General features: G+C 41.1%; 1 protein-coding gene across 1 annotated transcript in view; it reads right to left on the reverse strand.

The window, feature by feature from the left end:
- The window catches only part of vwf (von Willebrand factor), a 100,591-nt gene that overhangs the window by 46,270 nt on the left and 29,593 nt on the right, over nt 1-24,728 (reverse strand). The window contains exons 16-35 of the mRNA XM_072434453.1: nt 24,193-24,439; nt 22,446-22,540; nt 21,582-21,733; nt 21,042-21,145; nt 20,059-20,197; nt 18,754-18,888; nt 18,413-18,559; nt 18,204-18,344; nt 17,213-17,311; nt 14,172-14,328; nt 12,757-12,924; nt 9,319-9,454; nt 8,619-8,925; nt 5,397-6,528; nt 5,203-5,307; nt 4,531-4,674; nt 3,921-4,064; nt 3,680-3,844; nt 2,059-2,105; nt 1,555-1,732 (exon numbers count right to left, since the gene is read on the reverse strand). Coding sequence (XP_072290554.1) covers nt 1,555-1,732; nt 2,059-2,105; nt 3,680-3,844; nt 3,921-4,064; nt 4,531-4,674; nt 5,203-5,307; nt 5,397-6,528; nt 8,619-8,925; nt 9,319-9,454; nt 12,757-12,924; nt 14,172-14,328; nt 17,213-17,311; nt 18,204-18,344; nt 18,413-18,559; nt 18,754-18,888; nt 20,059-20,197; nt 21,042-21,145; nt 21,582-21,733; nt 22,446-22,540; nt 24,193-24,439 — 3,942 coding nt within the window. The remainder of the gene's footprint in view (nt 1-1,554; nt 1,733-2,058; nt 2,106-3,679; nt 3,845-3,920; nt 4,065-4,530; nt 4,675-5,202; nt 5,308-5,396; nt 6,529-8,618; nt 8,926-9,318; nt 9,455-12,756; nt 12,925-14,171; nt 14,329-17,212; nt 17,312-18,203; nt 18,345-18,412; nt 18,560-18,753; nt 18,889-20,058; nt 20,198-21,041; nt 21,146-21,581; nt 21,734-22,445; nt 22,541-24,192; nt 24,440-24,728) is intronic.

Below are 24,728 nucleotides of genomic sequence, written 5' to 3' on the forward strand. Positions count from 1 at the left end.
GGAGATCTGGTCGCCGAGGCCCCTGCCGTCGACTGCCGCCCAGATCTCTCTGCACCGGCCCCTTATGGATCCTCCTGCGGGTGGTGGGCCCACAGGAGGGCGGCCCCACGTCGCTCCTTCGGGCTGTGCCGGGCCCCGTGGGGTAAGACCCGGCCACCAGGCGCTCGCCATCGAGCACCCATCCCAGGCCTGGCTCCAGGATGGGGCCCCGGTGACGCCGATCCGGGCGACGTAATCGGCCTTGTTTGTGAACTCATCATAAAGGGCTTCTGAACCGATCTTTGTCCGACCCGTCACCTAGGACCTGTTTGCCTTGGGAGACCCTACCAGGGGCTTGAAGCCCCCGACAACATAGCTCCCGGGATCATTCGGGCACTCAAACCCCTCCACCACGTTAAGGTGTCGGTTAAGGTGTCGGTAAATTTAGTCATGTAAAATAAATAGTTAAGGCAACATATTGTTAGTCTGCCACTTGGTGGTGAATTTTGAAGGCTGAAAGTTTGTTTGCATACTATTCTTTTTGATGGACTTAAACTAATTAAGTGACTTCATGAGTCTAAAGGTGTGATTAGCCTAATTCATGCATGAGCACCGCGGTAATTAATATGAATAAATTGCGACCACTAATGACTCTTTCATGACTCATTTACATATCAATGTCAGTCCAATAAACAGGGATCGAGCCATAATCACTTTACAGTAGCCAATGGGAGAACAGAGGCAATGTTTACAATGATATGGTAACACATGTGCTCATGTGCAAAGCGCTAACTAAAATGAATGAAAGAAACAAAGTGGCCACATTTACAACACTCTCTGCTCCGATAGGCCACCTCAGATCCCAACTCTTTACAAAAAAGATCAATTTAAATCCTGACTTCAAACAATTGCCCGAAGTCAATATACCGGTAATTCAGTATGTTGTTGACAACAACAGTGGCAGTGTGTGTGGTATCTGAGGAGAATCTTTTCTCTTCACACTAAAGCTGAAGCCGATAGTTCTCCGAGTGCCCATATTGATCGGCCCTAATCAATTATCACTATCTCAAAAATGTAGTATGCACAAACGCTGATATTGTGTGTAGAAATGATGCACCAGTGCTGCCCGATGGTGGAGTGGTTAAGGCCCAGCACAAGTAGTATGCCAGACTCGAAATACAGACGGCTGCAGTCCCGTGAATTAAATTCCTGACACTGCATGTCTTCCCCTCTCTCTCCTCCCCCGTTTCAAATGGTACTTTCCTGTCTAATAAAGCCTACGGGCCAGAAAATATTTAGAAAAATAAAGACGGAATTATGCACAAATGTTTGACACCATTTTGGGGGCAATTGCACAGTACGAGGCCAACTTCATACCCAAATTACCCTAAAATGCCACATCAATATATGACAACAATAAATGTAACATTAATTTCCCCCTATACGCCCACAAGCAAATAAAATAAATAATTAAAAAATAATGTTAAAACAAAAAATCCTTCTGTGTTCATTATTAGAAGTTATGCAGTGGATTGTGAGTGGAAAGCCTATGATAAGCCCTGTGAAATACATTACATGGACATTCCCAGTGGCAGTTGCATGTCTCCTGAACCCTGACCGCTGGCATATTGTTCCTGCAGGCCGGGGGCTCCATCCTGTCACAGCTAACTTTGTGGCTCTGCACGGTAACAGCTCCACTGGGGTGACACAGGAGTGTGTGACAGCCGTCCTGCAGCAGCCAGGACTCTCCAGGCTGCAACACAAGCACAACAAGACTCATTTTTTTAATAATAGGTGTCGTTTCAAGAATTAATGGGTCAACAAATCTGCAATCCTCAATTTTAAACAGCACATTTGACCATAGAATTTTTTACACCAGCTAAATTTGAAATAGGAAGAATGTACTGAGCCCAACCTATGAGATACATTTTCTTGTTAATAAAACGAATATGTCAGCAGGACTTTGATTTAGCAATGCACCTATATGGAAATCTGAGGCCAATACCACTGTTGAGAAAAAAGATTGGGCTATCAATAAAGCTAAATTCTAAAATTAAGGAGAACCATTTTGACACAAACCTTTCTCTCAATCCCATTGTCATCAACGCACAGCCCAGGTGGACCAGCTAAAAACACAGACAGCATTAGAAGAGCCTAAAGCCAGGTGTCTACAGCATCTCTAGTGTGATGTCACTTCCTGTCATTTCCTACAGTTCTTTTTTTTTTGTACTTTCTCCACAAACGGCTGCTTGATTGGTGTAAAAAAATAATAATGTATAATTACAACAGATATGAATACACCAAATAAAGTAAAATTAGAAAAGTGATTGAACAGACGCTGGAAATTTGACAAGAAGCAGTGAGGCTCATCCTGAGGGAATTATGTTGAAGCAAATACAAATAGAAATATATATAGGTATTTTGCAACTTTTTGTGATGGAGGAAATCAAAACCAGAGGACAAAAGTGAGTGCGTTCACAGATTGCTAAGAATATTTGTGGAAAAAGTCCCTTCAGCTACTTCTTCTAAGTGCAGCTATTTTTCCTTGGGTTTTACAAGTGTACAAGTGCTTTTATGTAGCGGTCATGTGTGTGTTATGTTGTGATAATATCATATAGACATATTATTATGTCTATAATGTTCAGGCTAAATAATTTCTTCTGGTACATTGAAGAAAGTAAGTATTTGAACACCCTGCAATTTTGCAAGTTCTCCAACTTACAAATTATGGAGGGGTCTGAAATGTTCATTGTAGTTGCATTTCCACCGTGAGAGGAAAAATACGGAAATTACATTGCATGATGTTTCCACCCCCATGTTCACAGTAGAGATGGTGATGGAGATGGTGTTCTTGGGATGGTACTCACCCTTCTTCTTCTTGGGCCTGGACATGTGCTTCCTTAAGCAGGGGAACCTTCTGTGCGATGCATGATTTTAAACCATGACGGCGTAGTGTATTACCTTTGAAACTGTGGTCCCAGCCCCGTTCAGGTCATTGACCAGCTCCTCCCATAGTTCTGGGCTGATTCCTCATCTTTCTTATCATAGTTACCCCACAAGATGAGATTTTGCATGCTTCTTCCATTTTCTAACAATTGTTCCAACAGTTGATCTTTTTTCACCAAGCTGCTTGCCAATAGCTCATAGTCCTTTCCAGCCTTTTGGAGGTTTATAATTTAGTCTCTGCTGTCTTTTGACAGCTCTTTGGTCTTGCTCATGGCAGTAATCGGAGTCTGACTGATTTGGGGGATTGACAGGTGTCTTTATGCAGCTAACAAGCTCAAACAGGTGCAATTACTATTATTAGATACTACTACTATTTAGAACAATGTGGAGAAGAGGTGGACTGTTTAAAGGCAGACTAACAGGTTTTTGAGAGCAAGAATTCTTGCTCAGGTGTCAGGTGTTCAAATACTGCGGCCATAACATAAATACATTATTTTTTTTAAATGTTGGGTTTTTCTCACAGTGTAAATGCACCTACAATGAATATTTCAGACCCCTCCATAATTTTAAAGTGGGAGAACTTGCAACATCGCAGAATGTTCCTCACTTTCCTCACTGTAATTAGTTACTTTCATCATTAAATAACACCAAGTACTTTTTGAAGGCTCTTGCCCAACACTGGACTTCCTTAAATTGTGCAGTGGACACAAATATTTAAAGTAAATCACAATCTCAAGAACTCAGCAGTATGTACCTCTACACATCCTCTCAGTGTAGTCCTGATCCAGCGTCAAAAGCAACAGCAGCTGATCCATGCTGCTCAGATGGAGGCTGTTGTCTTGGTTACCGTGGTGACCCAGGACATTCAGCTCCGCCCTGTCATATCCTGAGCCCACGCCAATGGGAAACACAGACACACCTAACCAGGACAGAGAGCAGAAGCAAGTAAAACGAGATTAGATACACAAGAGGAGACGTGTCCAAGCAGAAGTTACCGGCTGCCAGAGCTTCGTTTGCTGCCTCTTTAATGTCATCAGTGGATTTGTCCTGGACCAACATGACAATGATCTTAGCCACCCCAGACCTGCCGCCGCTCGCCGGAGATAGTGCGGTTTGTATGGCAAACCGCAGAGCAGCACCTGAAGACAAGAGAATAAACTGTGAGCAATGGATGTAAAAATGTATTTATGAATTATTTTGTTTACTGTCATACAAATGTATTTGATAGAGACATATAGATGTTAAATATATTACAGATCCAGGAATAAAAATTTGATTTTTTATTTTGCGTTAATAAATCAAATAATTGTTTGGTTCAATCAAGTTGGACATATCATATTCATATTTTGTAATTAATAAATAATTTTAACTTTATGATCCTTTTAATGACCTGATGAATATATGTATTTTCTTCTACAGATGTGATATGTAATTGTCAAATTTGAAGACAATGGCCTCATGATCAAGTTTGTCTTTAGAAAGTACTTTTTGAGGCATTAGCATAAACACAGATTAAACATGTCTCAAGTGGACAAATACTTCTGTCTTAACCAGTCACTGCAGCTAAATCCGTTTCAATAATCTTCCAGTTGATTGTGTCATTACCGAGTTGAAGAGCCGCGGTGGTCCTGCTGGGAACTCGGTCCACCAGGTTTAGAAGCTGGCTTTTGCTCTGCTCTTGTTTCCAGGTTATTTCTGCTGTGTTTCTTTCACCGTACTGTACTAAACTGATGTGAGTGTCCTTAGGTCCTGAGAAAACAAAGGAGCATCAAATATATTAATTTATTAAACATACTTATCTTAATGGAGGCAAGATAAATAAAAAGGCATATTTTTCCAGGTGTATTTTTTGTTTGTTATTTTTTCAATAAAACATCTGTAACTGAACGTGGAACATTCAAGGCAATCATTTCAACGGAGACACTTTCCACTGGTTCGATTTGAAGCGGATTGGTACAATCGTGCAGAGATTTGCCACATAATTCAAATATAACTCAGGTACGATTTAGGTTTTATCTATCAAGAAAACATTAGTTATGTTTGGGTGTCGTCAGACCTCAGACCTCTGCCTTTGAACCCCGACTTATAGAGATGCATTCCGCCACAAAATAAACGCTCCAAAGTGGTCTTGAGCGTTTATCTTTAACTTTTAGCATACTACCAATGCTTCTGAATGAGTAGGGTTCAGATCTGATTGTTTGCATAAGTTATTCAATTACTACATATAATTTGTGGAATAATAATGAATGAAAAACACATAAAGGTATAAAAATATACCTATTTTTGCATGTGAGATGAAGCTTTTGACAAACGTTTTGGCATCTGTAAACTGTTCCCCCGCCTTTAACAAGAACAGAACATCCATGGGCTTGTCACATGGAACTGAATAATGACAAAATACAACCACAGATGAATAAACAATTAACAGCCAGCGAGACACTTCCAGTAAATACTGTTTTGTATCTTTGTACCTGAAGGGGGCAGAGTGGCCAGCGTGAGCACGATCAGCGGCGGGAGGGTCGGGGAGCGTGGCATCACTGTAGTTCTTGTAATATTGATCACTCGATGGACTATGTTTTTGAGGTTGAAATAGTTTTCTACCATTAGGGGGCGCTGTGGAGAGCTGAGCGGGAACAGGTCCATCTCATTTACATTTGGTCCGACTCCTATTGGGTAAATTTGTGTTTGCATGTTAGATGGACGAGTTATAGTGTCTGTTGGCGGGTTTTCCGTCACAAGAAACACCAGTTGCGGAGGAGACATGGGTCCAGTTGGAGGAGCTGTTGCCATCTGGTGGAAAATGGTTGTAATTGCAGTCCCTGTGTTTGTCTTATTCCCGCCTCTCCATTGAATCTCCCTCAACCTTTCTACAAGTCTTTGTCTATGCCGTCTGATCTCCCAATTCCTAATCTCGAACGTTACCGTCACCGAATATTGGATTATTGTAATGCGTATGATTTCTCCCCTCTCCTTTGCAAGCTGAGAGATCACTTCTTCCAGAAATATCAATGATTTGTTGAAGTTTACCTCACCGACCGCATCTGAGCCTTCTATAACAAATGTGAGGTCTTTGGTTGGTGAAAGAGGAGAGAGAGTAGTTGTTGGAGAGGTGAAAGTTGGTTTGGTGGAACTTTTAGCGAGATTTGGAGTAGTAGTAGTGGAAGTAGTAGTAGTAGTAGTAGTAATAGTAGAAGTAGTAGGGGTAGTTTTTGGTTTGTGTACTTCAGGCTCAAGTCCTAGAGTGCAAAGGTAATCGGTTACTTCTAGCAATCGGTCATTCAATTCATTTGTGCTGCTGAGAATATATGCTCTGTTATCTGGATTGACTTTAGTGATTTCGTTGATTTGTGCCATGTCTACTTCAGGGCCCAGCGCAACAGTCAAAGTTGTGATGGACTTCCTCCGGAGCAGCTTGAGTGTGGGGCGCATGGGGCGAGGGTTTTCACTGGCTGTTAGGAGGATGGCGACACGGCCTGCATGCTCGCGCTTGTTTTTGTCGTAGATGTTGATGGCCAGATACTTGATGGCCTCATCTAAGAAGGCTGCATCCCCACCGGTGTAGTGCATTTCACGGACAGTCTTCTTAAACAGCCATTTCTGAACCTACGGGCAGAAAAAGAAAGCAGGATTAAAAAAAATCGATCAATTTGTTGTAGCAGAAAAATAAATGTGGTGAGCAGTTTAGGTAGGGACATGAAATATAGGTATAACACAATATCAAACTTAAATACGTTGGATTCGGAAAGTATTCACGTTTTCCACATTTTATTATGTTACAGCCTTGTTCCAAAAAGGATTAAAGTCATTATTTTCCAGAACATTATACAAACAACAACCTAAAATAACAACTTCTCATTCAAATCTTTGCAAATGTATAAAAAATTAAAAAAAAAAAAAGCACTTATTAATTACAGTCTTTGAGTCTAATGCTACAAGCTTGGCACCTATTTATAGAACATTTCCCCTATTCTCCTTTGAAGAGTTTGGAGAGCTGCAGAGATGGTTGTTCTTCTGGAAGGTTCTCTCTCCACAGACACATGCTGGAGATCTGTCAGAGTGACCATTGTGTTCTTGGTCTCCTCCCTTGCTAAGGCCCATCTCTGCTAATTGCTCAGTTTGAAATGGCGGCAGCTCTAGGAACTCTAGAAATCCTTTCTCGGAGGTCTACAGACATTTCCTTGGACTTCATGGCTTGGTTGTGCTCTGACATGCACATGTGTATGCTTTCATAAGTGGGAGAACATGAATAACACAACAGTACTTGTACTAGTAGAATCACTACAATTCCTTATTGCCCAACACTGCAAAAACACTGTGCCAGTGTTCTTCAACGATGTGTGAAAAAGCATCCGTTATTACATCGGTTAAAGCATAATACATTTCATACATAAACGTGTTTATGGGTTAATAGCTTTTGAACCATAAAAAACAAAAATGGTCTGACAGTTACATGGTTAGATAATCTATATTTGCCGTTATGTCAGAAACCCAGAACTAGTAAGGAAACCTTAAAGTAAACCGTACTATGAAATTAACATCAACTTTTTTAGAAGGAAAATTACCATGATCACATTGAAACTAGTGTTTGTCGGTGTTGAAAATGTCATTAAATTGTATGCATAAAATATGATCATATGAAGTTTTTAAAGGTCCTAAAGTTCATAAAATTAGTATATCAATGTATCTTGACAAGACTGAAATAATCGTTTTTGGCCCACAGAAACAAAGAGAAAGTGTTAGTGTCACCTCCAGAGTCTCGCTCTAAAACCTACAAATCAAGTTAGAAATCTGGGGGTAATAATGGACTCAGACTTGAATTTTAACAGCCACATCAAATCAATAACATCAGTAGATTTTGACCATTAAAAAACATTGCCAAAATCAAAAATATAGTGTCTAAACCAGATTTGGAAAGACTTATCCATGCGTTTGTCTCCAGTAGATTAGACTGTAACGGCCGCTCACTGGTCTCTCCAAACGAGCTGTAAAACAGCTGCAGTACATCCAGAACGCTGCTGCTCGGGTCCTGACTAGAACCAGGAAGTACCATCACATTAGTCCTGTTCTCAGGTCTCTGCACTGGCTCCTGTGGCTCAGAGAATAGACTTTAAAGCAGCTCTGCTTGTGTACAAGTCTCTCCATGGCCTAGGACCAAAGTACATCTTGGATATGTTAGTGCCATATGAACCATCTCGGACTCTGAGGACCTCAGGGACCGGCCTCCTGCGGGTGCCAGAGTCAGGACTAAACATGGGGAATCTGCGTTTCAGTTTTATGCAGCTAAAATCTGGAACATTCTTCCTGAAGATGTGAGACAGGCTTCTACTCTGACAATGTTCAAATCTAAGCTAAAAACAGTTTTGTTTAGCTGTGCATATGACTGAAAGGATGTTTCTTTGCATTCTTCTCTTTTTTGACTTAAATAGTTTTTAATTAGTTAAGTTTATTGTATTTCTGTTTCTGTAATTTCTTTGTAATTTTAATGCATTTTTCCTGCTGTGTGAAGCACTTTGAATTGCCTTGTGTATGAAATGTGCTCTACAAATAAACTTGCCTTGCCTTGCCTATCTTGTTTATTAACATTGTTTATTAAGTTTTATTTTGTGCAAATTGGTAATAGTAAAAATTGCTTGCAATATCCTGATTCCTGGTACAGTACATTACATGCAACATTTGCTGTCTAATCTTCTTACCTGCAGGTCATATGTTTTGACTCCAGAGTGATAAAGCAACACGGTGGCTCGAGTGTGTGCCGAGCCCATCCGGAAGCGCTCCACCACGCCCAGGATGAAGTCTTTGGTCACCTGGAAATCCCCCTCGCTCAGAGCTTCAGAGCCGTCCAGGAGGAAAGCCAGGTCCATGGCCCTGTCACAGTTCTGCTCGGGCATCAGTGTGGTGTAGGGCAAGGTACTGTGTGTCACCCAGGGCAGTGTGGGGGCAGGAGTGGTGAGCGATGAGGAGGTGCAGTCCACACAGTGCAGGGTGTTGGTGTCACAGTGACTTTAAAGGGGACATATTTTGCAAAATTAACAATAATGACCTTTCAACCTTGTTACAACAGTGTCTCCTAATTGTTCATGTACTCAAAGTTATGTTTAGATTGATTTATGCACTTTTGAGTAATCCTGTATTGTCTAGGCGAGTGCTCAGAAAATGTCTGTTTTCACCTACCCTATACTAAGAATTTCTTCATCAACTAAACCAAGGGCATACAATCCACTCTTATCTACAGTGGAATGCAGCTACATGAAAACACAGGGCTTATCAATTTGTCATTTTCATGATACATTTTACAGTTTATAATGAACAAAATGTATACATATTATTTACGTATGATATTAAATGCAATGCATATGCTTTCTTGATTATAATAATTGCAATGTGTAGTTTTACCACATTTTGCACTTCTCTGGTACATCTGGGTTGAGGAGTATTTTGTTGCCATGGGAGATTGTTTGACCGTCATGGACACACACTTGACACTGAGAGGGTTCAACACAGCGCAGAAGCACCTCATCCAATAACTGGCCTGCAAGAAATAACAGCCTTTGAATCACCCTGCAGTATTAGCATTTCAGAAATTTCGTTTATATTGAGCAATCAGTAGGGTTGGGATGGAACGAGACAAGACCAGACCAGACATGGGATCGGGCCCAAGAGAACGAGATGAGATTTTAATATAATTTATGACAGCAAATAGCCATATGAAATAAATTAAACTGCAACTTTGAGAACATTCTTAATTTAAAAGATGTATTCATCAATTATCAAACTATTCAAAACTAGCCCAAGCTGTAAATCTAACGTCCCATATAAATCCACCTGTAAACCTAGAAAGGTTCACAGCTGCTGATCAAGCAGAGATAACTTCAGCCATTATGTCCTCTAAAAGCTCAACTTGTGTCCTAGACCCCATTCCAAGCAGACTCCTCAAAGACATTCTTCCCCTAATTATAGACCCTATTCTTAATATAATAAATACTTCACTCGAAAGTGGCTATGTTCCACAGTCCTTCAAACATGCAGTCATTAAACCTCTTCTGAAAAAGCCTAATCTAGATCCCGACCTATTGGTAAACTACAGACCTATTTCAAATCTTCCCTTCGTCTCTAAAATCCTTGAAAAAGTTGTAGTAAAACAGCTTTGTCGCCACCTGCAGGACAATAACTTATTTGAAGTTTTCCAGTCAGGGTTCAGAGCCCACCACAGCACTGAAACTGCACTAGTTAAAGTCACAAATGATTTGTTATTAGCCGCTGACGATGGACTGGTCTCAATCCTGGTTCTGTTGGACCTCAGCGCAGCGTTTGACACCATTGACCACAACATTCTACTGCAGAGGTTAGAATGTGATGTAGGTGTTGGAGGAACAGCCCTCAGCTGGTTTAAATCCTATCTATCTGATAGGTTCCAATTTGTTAATGTAAACCAGAGCTCCTCACCAAGCTCTAAAGTAATTTACGGTGTGCCACAGGGTTCGGTACTCGGTCCAATTCTGTTTACTCTTTATATGCTACCATTAGGCAACATTATTAGAAAGCATGGCATTAACTTCCACTGCTATGCAGATGACACTCAGCTGTATTTATCAATGAAACCTGATCAGAGCGATCAAGTAGACAGACTTAGTGCTTGTGTGAAGGAGATAAAAACCTGGATGACACTAAACTACCTGCTTCTTAACCCTGAAAAAACCGAGGTCATTGTGCTTGGCCCTAAGCATCTACGAGACGCTCTATCTGAGCAGATAGTCACACTGGACAATGTCAGTGTAGCCTCCAGTTCTACTGTAAGAAACCTTGGAGTCTTATTTGACCAGGAGCTCTCATTTAAAGCTCATATAAATCAAGCTTGTAAAACAGCCTATTTCCATTTGCGCAACATCGCCAAAATCAGAAGAATCCTGCCTAAAAGTGATGCTGAAAAACTTATCCATGCATTTGTAACGACTAGATTAGACTACTGTAACTCCCTGCTTGCAGCGTGTCCTAAAAGCTCCATAAAAAGCTTTCAACTGGTTCAAAATGCAGCAGCAAGATTACTAACAGGAACAAAAAGAAGAGAGCACATTACGCCAGTGCTGAAGTCTCTTCACTGGCTCCCCGTCGAGTCTAGAATCAAATTCAAAATTCTACTCTTGACCTACAAAGCCATAAATGACATGGCCCCATCCTACCTCAAAGATGCTATAGAACCATATCATCCAAACAGAGCTCTTCGCTCTCAGAATGCTGGCCTTCTGGTGGTGCCAAGAGTCTCTAAAAGTACTGTAGGAGGTAGAGCGTTTAGCTACCAAGCTCCTGTGTTATGGAATCAGCTCCCGACCCATGTTAAATATGCTGACACAGTCTCTTCATTTAAGTCCAGGCTTAAAACGTTCCTCTTCGAAATCGCTTATGGTCAGAGTAGTTAGGAACAGAAAGATAAACCCACAGCTTCAGCTACGCTGCCCTAGGAGTAACTATGCTGGGGGAAGTATGGCAGCTTGAGCACTATCCTCTTCTTCTTCTGACTACTTATGCTATCAAACAATATTTATTTTTTGATTCCACTTGCAAACTGTTCACCGCCTTCTTTTCTTTCTCTCACTCCTGAGGACCTGTGGACCCAGATGCCCCTCCCCTGGTGAAGTGGTCCCTGCCCTGTGTGGACGGTCCCTCATCTGCCTGAAGAGTGGCTCCAGTTCGCCTCAGTCGGTCCCTCATCTGCCTGAAGAGTGGCTCCAGCTCGCCTCCGACGGTCCCTCTTCTGCCTGAAGAGTGGGTCCAGTTCGCCTCAGTCGGTCCCTCATCTGCCTGAAGAGTGGGTCCAGTTCGCCTCAGTCGGTCCCTCATCTGCCTGAAGAGTGGGTCCAGCTCCAGTCTCCTTGTGTCCGTCTGTCCGTCTGTGAGAGTCGGATCTCTCCTTCACTGGAACTCCTCCAGGTTTCTACGTTTTTTTCCCAAAGAGGTTTTTTTTTGTAGTTTTTCCTGGCCGAGAAGGAGAGTCTAAGGACAGAGGACCCTGGGACATCGTCCCTCGCCACCACAGACATTGTTGATTCATTTCTCCCTGTGGCCCTCAGAGGCAACTGTTGTTGTGATTTTGGGCCTTACAAAAATAAATTGATTTGATTTGATTTGATTCAAATGTCTCACCATTGATTCACTGAGGCCAAGCTTACTGCTTGCTCAGTTTCCTTCTTTGACGGCCAGATCGATTGTCTTAAACATAAACGCTGCATCATTTGTTTCATTTCTTTGTGTATTTTCCATGATAAGGTGGTATGCATTAGACGCAACCTGACAAAACAATAGCATTAAACGGTAAACTAGGGTTTTCCTATCTCTTCCAGCTTCCACACTTCCTGCTAGAATTACCCTAGAGGCCGTTCTATAAATTAGCCGCGTCATACGATAATCCTCAGAGTTAAGAGCGTATGAAAAAAGTAGCTGCTTATAGTTCAAATTTGATGGTAATGTTCCGTCTACTTCACAATTGTGTGTTGCTTTGTGTTGCTCTTTCACATAAAATGCTAACAAAATGTATTTAAGTTTGACGTGACAAAACGTAGAAAAGTTCCAAGGGTCCAAGGGTATTGTACCTAAATACGTACTTTAGTTAATTTCCACCACTGAAACTGTAACTTGTGATAAAAATGAGTTTAGACACACCAGCCATTATTCCCTCTTTCTTCCTGAAATACCCCCTTCTCCATCACAGCAGCAGAACCATCAGCCTCCTCAACCTCTTCATCTCTTTCTATTCAACCACTGATTGTGTGCGACTCGTGTATGCCTGTGTGAGTCCTCCTGGTTGCTTTGCACACAGTAACAGATTTGGTATGGCACCTGGAGGGCAATGGGCGTGGCATCCTTCTACACAGGTGAGCGAGCAGTGCAGAGGCTCTGGATGCTGGCAGCTTATTGGACAGGCAGGACCACAGGCGTTATACTTCCACAGACATAACTCCTCCCCCGTGTCGGCGCTCTTGTGGTTCAGGTCTTCACAGCTCACAGCTTCAGGGAAATTAAACACAGTTCTTTGTTATTGCTGGGAAAAGTATACTTTATTCTTAGGACTTCAAATACAAATATAAAATGTTTTCAAGAACAAAGCAGCACTGGCCATGGGTTGACTACAATCTGATTATTTGGATACTTGACGTGACATCCATTTTTTGTGTTTTCACTTTAAATTACTTACTTATTTCTTACTTTCATTATTAAATCATGCTTTTCTTTCTCCAAAAAAATCAACTTAACAGCTCACAAAACGTCTTCTATGAATGATATATAGTTATAGAATGAGTTGTGTTTAATTTCTTTCTTTCTTTCTTTTTAACAATAAGCATGTCCTAAGGTCTAAGGTCTAAATTATTGTTTGCCAGGCTAATACAGTGCCTAATACAACCATGGGAAAACCACATGGAACCAGAGACTTTTGCTCCAATGTGCTAACTGCACATGGGCAGCAGAACGACAGCAACAGCTCAAAACTTTCAACAAGTGGCTAAAATAACTAGCTTTTAGCAACAAATTATTGTTTGTTTGTTTGTTATTAATTGTTGTTATGTTCACGTTTCTAATGATTAGAAGTTAGTCAGAAATACAGGCTGCCATTCAAGGGAGTTACTTTGTCTAATGGAGGAGGAGCCAGACAAAGTACGATTAGTAGAGGAGCGTCTGTCTGGCCCAGGAGGTTTCATGAAGCTAGAACAACGATAAAGGAATAAGAGTGCTTTTACAGAGAAATTAGGGAATCTGTTGTTTTCACCAACTCCATTTCCGGGAAATACAGGACGATTCTTCTGCTAATGACAGGTTTGTGGCATATGAAGCTTCTTTATTATTTTATAAGTGCATCTGTCTGACCAGTGCGCTGTTATTGTGACTACTTTTGTGAGTGTATTTTGTGTAGTACAAACACATCTGTAGTAGAGCTGTCATACAGTACGTCACTCACAAAACATAGCCCACTGAGGTCTAGGCTTTTTCACTCCAAAAAAGTCTATTTAGCAATTATATGTATTGAATATATTTGTTTATTGTCAGTAAAAATAATGAATTGCAATATAACTAGTATAAACATGTTTTTCATCCCAAAGTCTGCTTGTCTACTCATAAAAGTCACTGTAAACTACTGTTAAAAACCTCTTATGCATATTCCACTACAAACAAGAATGGGAACAAATTAAAATGTCAGCCGATACCAATAAAATCATTTACTGCCTTTTCCCAGTTTTTGAATCTGTGTTATTACTCACGGCAGAGCTGATTGGACCTCCAGCGGATGGACAGGCCTCGTTCAGAACAGGCCAGAGCGTAGGCTGCCACAACATCACAGAAACATGCACAGTCTCCCACCGAAGGACAGGAGCATGCTGCTTCCACACACATCTCCACAAAGGGCTCTGCATCAACCTGACGACAGGAGAAGAACGTCAAATCACTCCAGCGTTAGCGGTGAGCTGTTTGTTTCAGGTAGTTAGCAGATGGCTAATGCAAGTTTATATATCCCTCGGGACCCTCAATATTTCTGCCAGTGTTGAGGTCAGTCCCATGAATCAAGTCACATTTTTAAATCCCATAATATTTTTTTAATCTGACATGGTAAAGTAAAAAAATATATGAATAAAGTTTGCACATTTATGTGTAGAGTAGAAGTAGATGGAGTGATCTGAGTTTTAAAAGTAGAAAAAATATAAATCTATGTGGAGTTTAAGGTCATTTCAAAGTGGGGACCCTTGAGGGTCCCAAAGGTGACGAACATGACATTTTGGGTTGTATTTTAGGATCAGACTGTCACTCCGCCGCAAACAACACAACACGCAAACAAAGTAAATGGTCACATTTATAGTAGCACTTTTCTTCCTTCGACACACTCAAAGCACTTGAGGAACCAGTCATCCATTCACACACACAGATACACAGTGTACGCAGACACTGGGGGTGGGGCAGGTTAAGTGTCTTGCCTAAGGATATAAGGGCAGTATTCACAAAGGCAGCTGCAATCACACCACCAACACACCTAAAGTTTAAAATCGAGCTGGAGACAGTATTGCTTTCTCTCTCTTTCACTCTCTCTTTCATTTTACGGTATTGCGTAAAACACATACTTTGAAGATGTACAACTACAGTAGGTGGTGGTAATGTAACACTATGGATTCCAACCTCCATACAGACTCTGTGGTGGCATCAGCCCTCCTGTAGGTGTGGCCTGCTGGAGCAGCAGCATCACAGAGAGGGAGAGGAGGAAGCTGGACAGAGTCATCAAGAAGTCCAGCTCCGTCCTGGGCTGTGCTCTGGACTCGGTGCAGGAGGTGGGGGACAGGAGGGTCCTGGCTAGATTCACATCTATGCTTGACCATGAGTGTCGCACCCTGCAGGACACTCTGTCCACTCTGGAGAGCAGCTTCAGTGAGAGACTGATCCACCCTCGCTGTGTAAAGGAAAGGTTTCGCAGATCTTTCCTTCCTGCTGCTGTCAGACTCTGCTAGCCCTGAACATGTGCAATACTCATGTAACCATGTGCAATAACATCATATTCATGTGCAATACTGAATCAACCATGTGCAATACCTGTAAATAAGAGTGTTCTATTTCGTTTTTTATACGGTTTACTTACCTGCTAATAGTTGTGCTAGCTATTTTTACTTTATTTTATTTTATTTCGTTCTATTATCATTATTTTAGTATCTTATTTTTATCTTTATCTTTTTATTTTTATCGATTTCATTTTATTTCCCCCCTCCATTCCCTATTAAGATAAGAGAGGAGTTTTTGTTAATAAGAGTTTTTTGTTTTTGTTCATGAGAGTTCTATTAAAGGTGGTATGGCCGATTTTTTTCAGCAAATTTTTTATCATATTTCCTCGTGGCGTGGATAAATCATTAGTATCAATCATAAAACGCACCTACCGTTCACCTGCAGCCGCGTCAGGCTCGTCCCCACGTTTCCGCGTGCCTAAGCGCATGGATCTATCATAATATAGTTCCCTCAGTGTACGGGGAAAAATGAACACGGAGAAAGACAGTTCGAGCTGACGCAGAAGTGGACAGAAATCTACGGGAGACGAGAGATGCGATGCGCTCCGTTGCGCTAATAAACAAACACACGTGTGTGTTGTATCAGTCCACAAGGGGGAGTGCACATGCGCACTTCCGCATGCGTTCTCAAATGCCGAAAAATCGTCCATACCGCCTTTAAGAGTGTGTTTTGAAACTTCCTATAATCTTTTCTTTCCTCCTGTTCTACTGCGTTGTAACAACGAAATTTCCCCTTGTGTGGATATTAAAGGATTATCTTATCTTATCTTATACAACACTAAAGAAGAAGTAAGAATTCTATGGTGGAATTTTCCGTTTTGCTGCACCTTTTTCTTGGAATGAACTGTAAACTGAAATATGTACAAGAGACATACATATATCAGAAGAGTAATCTTTATGTTGTGATGTTAAATGGGATTTGCACTTTATCTTTGTCTTTTTGATTCATACTGGTTGATGTGTTGTCTGTAGTGCTGTTTGTTCAATGTTGATTTTTGGCTGTCCTGGTGACGACTTTCTTGACAACAAGATTTTTAATCTCAACGAGGTTCTTTGTATAACTAAATACCCATCCATCCATTTTCTGCCGCTTTATCAGGGTCCGGGTCGCGGGGGCAGCAGTCTGAGCAGGGACTCCCAGACTTCCACTCCCCAGACACTTCCTCCAACTCCTCCGGGGGGATCCCGAGGCGTTCCCAGGCCAGCCGAGAGACATGGTCTCTCCAGCGTGTCCTGGGTCTTCTCCGGGGCCTCTTCCCGATTCCGTGCCAAATCTGACATTTGAACATTCTGTTCAAATGTCAGATTTCAGATTTGTTGACGTGGTTTATGGTTCATATTTCTATAATTACTTAGCCTATCCACATACAGTAAAAACAAAACTAGCATAATGAGCAATGTTTTCTCTGTCTTTGTCTTTTTTCACAATTGCCTCAGAAAGTGGTGCCATTCTTCATCTTTAAAGGTGTTTGATAGTTGACTTTAAATTTCATATGCCATATTTGTGGATCATTCCCATACAAAGAATGCTACGGTTAAACATTTGTGGTTTTCTAGTTTTTTATATTTTTTTCAAAAACAGCAAATCTCCCATAGAGTTACATAGGCCCCTGCCCTCCATCTGAGATGAAGACACTGTCAAATTCTAGTAGATGAATGCAACCGGATATGACAAAAAGGCAAACCTACAGTTGGTATCACAAATTGGATTTGCTATGTTGCGCGTATGTTTTTCTATAAATAAGTATAATAATAATCACCTGAGCATTGCATTCCTTGAAGATGGGGCCAGTGAGGACACGGCAGGACTGTTCGACTGTTACCAGCTTGATGATGTCATCGTTGCAAGGGGGAGGTGTCTGAATGCACACATGCAAAAGCCTTTGGAATAAATGCATGTTAAACACACTGCTCAGTTACACACGGTAATATGCAAAGCAATCAGAGAACAGCTCCTTATAATCTTACTAATGCATGTGGGCTCAAAAGTGTTAAAGCCAGTTTTACCCCTTGTAAAGGAGTAAAACTGGGTTGGCAAACGCACTTTCACCAAAACACATTTAGCATCCTCAAAATAATTTAAGAAAGGACATGAATGACCAGAGACTAGTATGGGCTAAACATCGATGTAGACTTCAGCTTGCCCATCAGTAGGTGGCAGTATACTACCCTCTACAGCTCTCAGGCTGATCACAAGGCCAACGCATATATATATATTTTTACTTTTTATTAAAACCCGCTCATTTCTAACACGGAGAGGCTGCACTGCTCGTTTCCCATGAATGAGGGCCTTTCGCGGTTAAGTCAAAAGAATTTCGGGTCCGGATGGTTCCGGACTGGAGACCACCTATTAGTGACCTGGGTCCTAATCCATGATTCCCCCTAGTCGCTTTCTCCATTCTGCTGAGATGTCCTCTCCATTCTGCCGCCGGGCACCAAGATGCCTCCTCCAGAGGCGCCAGGCACCAGGATGCTAGTCCTCCTGGACTACTCGAGCTCACTCATCTTTCTTAACTCATTCCTTTTGGGGTCCCGAACTGGCTGGGCAGATCTGAGAGATGGTACTTCCACACTGAGTTTCACAGCCATTGGTCTGCATAGTTCGAGCTGCCATGGATCATCAGCGTACATCTCACATCAATAAATAATATTTGCACATCTTTGTGGTGGTGTGATCCTCGCTTATGAAGTTAATTTTAATTATTCCTCTAATGATCAAACACAGACAAACATACATGTTTTTATTCAGACCTGTGTTACATCAGCACAGCTGGGCACCACTTTCCAGGAGTTCCCATAGTGCATTGCATCCACCTCCAGTTGCTTGTTGCTGCTCATCAAGTCGTTGTTAATGTTTCCATCATAGTTTCCACAGAGGCCACACACTTTGCCCTACTCACAAACACGTATCAGGATCATATAGAGTATGTAATAACCAAATATAAGATAAGAAAGATTACCCTGTACACAGCAGAGATGTGGACCCGCAGGTGAGTTCCTTTGTCCCAGCTCAGAGAGATGTGCTTTCCCAGTAACACAGTGTAGAAGTGACCTGACCGAACGATCTGTATCTGTGAGTCTAGCAATACTGGTCTCGTCATTTTCACCTGGAAAAAACGTTTATAAGAAAAAAATTATAATTATTTGTAGCGACCTGCTGAACTCCGAACGTTGCCATGGTGACAGGAATGTGGTACGTTTTCATGGTACCATTGCCCTACCTTTGGGGAGATGTATGATGTCTCTGCATACATAGCAGGGGTTTTGCACTTTTAAATACACCTTTTTTTTATTTTCCTACCTCTCCGTGCTGCATGACTATCACTCCTCCTTGGAAAAAGATAGTGATGGCTTTTGCACAACGATGTCCAACTATCCCACATGCTTCATTCTCCACTAGCACTCTGAAGGACCCCTCGTCACCACTGCACATGTCCTGTACACAAAAGACATACACGATCGAAATACATTATATTATAGATAGTTTATAGATCAGTAGCAATATCTGAAACTGTAATTTAGGTAGAGCTACAAGATATATTGCAACAAATGTCTCACTGATATTATAAAACCTGTTAACCTTGTAGTTTAGACTTCTACCAACATGCTCCCAGACACGTTTGAATCTGAATTAAGTTTACATGGATTTTTTTTTTCAATGCTTGTCAGAAAAGTCATTCAGCTACTCATAGGTTAATCCACATTTCATACATCATACCATAGAACCTTTTAAAGAAGATCATTATTTGTAAACTTGAGACATTGACGAATAAATAAGAAGTTATGTATAGGTCATTTTAAATTAACAAGTTCATAATTAATAGAGGCGACAATGGAAAAAGATAATGGACATCATGTCATATGTAGATTTTACGCCTTGGCAGTTAAGTTCAGTTTCATTGAAATTGAACGTTAATATTATATAACATAAACAGTACTTAAACGTGTCCATAAGATATCCCCCCAATGTATCAGTAAAAAAGTATTATGAATAGAAAAGAGGAATAAAAAATAAAGAAAATAAAGCTATACTCAAAATAACTTCTAAGTTAAGCACATCAATTGAACCAGAGCAAATGAGATGCATCTACTCCAAATATCTTGCTGTTAGTACATTTGCTTTGGTAAATACAGCCAGGATATGTCATGGTTTTTGCTTTATTGTAGAATTATTTTTGTATAATAATGAGGCACATCTCAAAATTTCTGGAGATATGATTAAAAAATAACTTGATATGATCATAATAACCTGCACTGTTAATGATTCGTATGACGTTGTTTCTGCTGTAAATCAATTCTTTCTATCATTCTTTTAATAGCTGATCCCCATAATTCTACACAGTAAATTAAACAGTATGTGTGAGCAATATATAAAGTATAAACCATTACAGTTCAGCATGTATCTTGCTTTAAATAGGATTGAAGGTGGTTTAGAACTTTTTCCTTTTCCTTATTGTACATGTTTTTTTTTCCCAATGTATGAAACTAAAAGTACAAAAATAATAATCCAACTCCTGGAGAAAAATAACTTTAATTTTACTCCAAACAAGAATTACTTTCAAGTATTTAAAGTATACAGGCATATGTTGTGGTGTGTAAAGTTTACCTGGACAAGCACGTACTGACACAATCCAGGGAAGGAGAACTTGAGCCCATCAAAGGTGATGTAGTGCCCCGCCCCGACCGACCGACACACTCCATCACAAACGTTATCTGTGCACTGCCACTTCCTCCTCTGACACACACTGAGAACGCAAGAGTTTCATTTGAGTTTATTACAGAACAGATGTGTATGCTGTTTCTATTTGTTTGGGAGGGGCATGGCGGTAAGAAAAGGTTCCAAGGCCACTCCTAATTTAGCACCTGGATGATGGGGAAACAAACTAATTCACTATATTATACTTTTGCTCTTACGGTGATCAGTGTAGTTAGTGAAATGATTACATATTCACCTGTATGCTCATTCATTCAGCTGGGATGCTAACAGTAAGAGTTTACTGTTGGTTTACAGTTTACTGATGCACGATGGACGGCGTTGTGGTGCTGACTGCTAAGCGCTGTTTGTTCAAACTGTCATGGAGCATGATTGGACAATGAGACTCAGGCTTTGCAACAGATGGTGGCACCGGTAAACGGGAGACAGGATAATGACATGGACATTGTCGTTGTCGTTGTAGAACATGGCTGCGGTCAGATTTTATGTTCTTGGCTAATCACATGGTGTTGTTGTTTGCAGTGACTGAGGGGCAGCTGTACCACACAGCACCACAGTACTGCAGCACACTGAGGATGATGAAGCTGAAGAACAGCAGGAGCACCTGTTGTGTGACCCTGAATGACCCGAGGGGACGGGGGAAATATAGTCTTTGTCCGTTCTTTGCTTCAATGATAATTGTGAGTCAATCATGGCATCTACATATTCATGACTCCACCTATTTTAAGTCGGCATTATTAATAACTGTGGGAACTGCAGATATGGATTTATGACTTCTTCTAAAATAATAAATAGACTATATTATTGTTTAAAATGGGAGCACTGAACTCTCATTTCTGTTGTGTGTCATTCAGATGAGTACATCAACTCTTTACCAGGTATTGCAATCAACAGTTATGGTCTGTCCTGATGCATGAGGTCTGTTGTTATGGTAACAGGGACATTCCTCTGGTGCAATGCAGTCTCTTCGATGATGCACCTGTTCAGAATGATCAAGTTAATAATCCTTCCCTGGCACATAGAAGAATGGACATGGGATGGGACAAAAACAACAATACAGATTATTGTGATAAAAAGGGTAAGATACAATAGTTTGGGTTACATTTTGCATAAACATGAGAATCACTAACAGAGATAATTACCATTTTATCCTCAAATCATGAAAAAGGCCTCTTCTGCATAATAAGCTCTCTGAAATCATTGTTGTTTTTACTTATGACAAAGTACAATTATACAATATTTATTAAGCATGCAATTTATTTATAAAATCAAAACTATAACAATTCATATCTATATTCTTCAGCATCACCATTGTGTTAGTACTGTTAATCACAATGATTTAAGCTATGATACAACATTTCAATATGGTCTCAAGCCTAGAGAGGAGAATTAGACCAGCTGGACATCACACTCACAGTGCCGGGCGGGCAGAGACATCCAGGGATACAGAGCGTGCTCACACATGGGAGGTCCAGGTTCTGACAGGTTCTGGCACACTCTAGACCTGAGCCTCCAGCCTCACAGTCTGGTCGCACCAGTGGAGGAGCACACTGCACTGACCGCCGCTCTGCAACACACACATATCCAACAATTAGTGCTGACCAAGCCTAGCACAAAGATCTGGAGATGGGCCCCCGAACGCTGACCCATGACTGCTCCTGAGGAGATGCCCCAGCAGCATTGAAGAATGGGTGAAATGCAGAGGACACATCTCTTTACGAGGACAATAAAGTGTACCTTAACTTTAAATGTGATCTATGATCAACTTTAAAGCTTCATTGATTAGGGATCATCTCAAAATGGGTTGAAGCTGAAAAGACAATATTTTTCGTCATTCATTTTGAGAAGATCCCTTAGGTGTCTTTAATATGCATGGGTGCAGACAAAAAATATCAACTGCAGCAGCTTTCACCTTTATGGACTACAATGTCTAAAAGTATGACAGGACATGCAGTGCTGTGAACACCACGGCGAGGGCATTTATTTTCCTTCAAATTGGTTACTGGTCTTCCTGCCGACTTCAGCTTCTGTAGAGTTTTCCCTCTTCAAACAGTGGCAGAACTCTGTAGTTACATACCATCTTCTGCTACCAATGTTAGTCAAAATAATAACTCCACATTAGTTTAGATAGATTTATTCAGCACCTGCAATGTTCACGTACACTCAACACCTCTGTTAACACCCAGACACATAACATGTGTAATTGGAGTGGTAGCGCTCCCTAGCTATCAGGCATGAGTATAGTTAACACGTTCAAGTTCAAATTAGATAAATCATACCTCTGGATGGGGCCAAATCATCATCATAAAACATGTCTGACAGCATGGCGCCTTCTTCAGGGGAACTGCAGTGCATGGCTCCATTCTCACAATAACTGCACAAAACAGTCAAACAATGGAATACAATGTTGGTTAAGAGAAAAACACGCAATAATACGCTATTTCACCGCTGTGCCCTCAAACATGTACAAGTTCCTTGTTGAATTCCGTATTAGTTTAGAATAACGTGATAGTGAAGAAACGGGCTATTATTACGTAGTGATGATTACGTAAGGGACATTTGTTTAAAAAAAATACAGTACAACGAGAATAAAGGTGTAACATTTCGATATAAAAGTTGTAATTTTATGAGATTAAAGTCGTAAACTTGTGATTTCACAAGAATAAACTTGTAATAAACTTGTAGAACTACAAGAAAAAGTTATATTTATGACACTAAAGTTGTAGTCAAAATAAAGATGTCATTTTCCAACTAATATAGCAGACATTTGAACGTTTAGGGGGTGACGTCAAGGTTGGCCCCCACAGCCAGGACGCAAGAAGCCTAGGCCAACATAAAAGCCTACAATAGTTGTAAAATGCTCTCTGGCCTTCAAGACGATGTGTGCTGATTACAACAGATGAGGTGTCTGAAGGGGACAGAACTTTTGTTTCTTAACTTAAAACAGCAAGGGGTCAAGGAAACAGGAGGTACCCTGTTTGCTGGTTTAAAGGTGGTATGAACGATTTTTTTCAGCAAATTTTTTATCATATTTCCTCGTGGCGTGGATAAATCATTTGTCCTACCACGTATCAATCATAAAACGCACCTATCGCTCACCTGCAGCCGCGTCAGGCTCGTCCCCACGTTTCCGCGTGCCTAAGCGAATGGATCTATCATAATATAGTTCCCTCAGTGTACGGGGCAAACTGAACACGGAGAAAGACAGTTCGAGCTGACGCAGAAGTGGACAGAAATCTACAGGAGACGAGAGATGCGATGCGCTCCGTTGCGCTAATAAACAAACGCACGTGTGTGTTGTATCAGTCCGCACGGGGGAGTGTCATGTGCACTTCCGCCTGAGTTCTCAAATCGCTGAAAAATCGTCCATACCGCCTTTAATGTTTTACGGTTTTACGAGGACTTGAGGCGCTGGGAAGCACTAAGAGGCAAATGAGGGGGGGGGGGGGGGGGGGGGAATCTGCCTTTTGTGAGGAGGCTGGTACTAACTATATAAACTGGTGTAAAATTAGGATCGGGGTGACTCCAGATCTGACCATAGAGGAGCTCCCAGGCAATGTCGGCTTGTCTGTGAATTGATGCTGTTTCTGTGAATAAACATCTTTCAAAATCCAGAAGCTTGTGTCAAGCGAGTTCTTCTCCTGCTACCAACCACCTCAAACAACACCTTTAAGAAACCATACAGATCACCACAACTGTTTAGCAGCACCTTTCCTGTTATGCATCATTCACAAACTCTTGGATCAACCCTCTACTTTCTCCCTGGCATAGCCCTAATGTTCAGTTTATTCTCGCAGTTGAGTTTAGTAAGGAAAAACATAATCACTAAATCTCATCATCACTATCTTTTGTCCTATTATATATATATATATATATATATATATATATATATATATATATATATATAAGATAAGATAAGATAATCCTTTATTGTCCCACATGGTATATATATACATATATACTCACACACACACACACACGCATATATATATATATATAAAGAATAGAAATTTCGAGTTAACTGACCAGATGGTGTGGTGGTCAGCATAGACGTCCTTGGGCTGGTAGAGCTGTCCATCATGCAGACAGGGGCAGAGATCAGCGGTCACACACTGTCCAGAGTCAGTCAGGTATTTCCCCGTGGGACAGAAGCAGCCCTCCTCACACGCTGGCCCCGCCCCACAGCGAGGTTCAGACCCTGACAGAGCCCGGCACGTTCGCTCACATGTCCTGCCACACACCTTGTACACCTGTCCGCCAGAGCACTGCATGGCTGACCGGAGAGGAGAGAGAAACCAGATACAGTAAGTTAAAGACAGGATATTTAATCTTCTTCTTTCAGTTTCAGTTATAAAATAACGTCTTTTAAGGGGAAAAATTGCAATTATTTATGGCAGTGTCTCACACCTATTTTTCTCAATTTAGTGGTAAATATCCCTTTCACTCGTCAAATGATATCAATGACTATGACAAAAACTGTAAAAGGGTAATTCTATGAAAACCGGTGCACTGGCCTCCGTGTTTGCGAAAGTGTATATTCAGATTAAGTATATTTTATTTTA

The sequence above is a fragment of the Eucyclogobius newberryi genome, unplaced genomic scaffold, assembly GCF_026437365.1.
Source record: "Eucyclogobius newberryi isolate DKJ021-1_F unplaced genomic scaffold, fEucNew1.0.hap1 SCAF_7, whole genome shotgun sequence".
NCBI classification, from domain to species: Eukaryota; Metazoa; Chordata; class Actinopteri; order Gobiiformes; family Gobiidae; genus Eucyclogobius; species Eucyclogobius newberryi.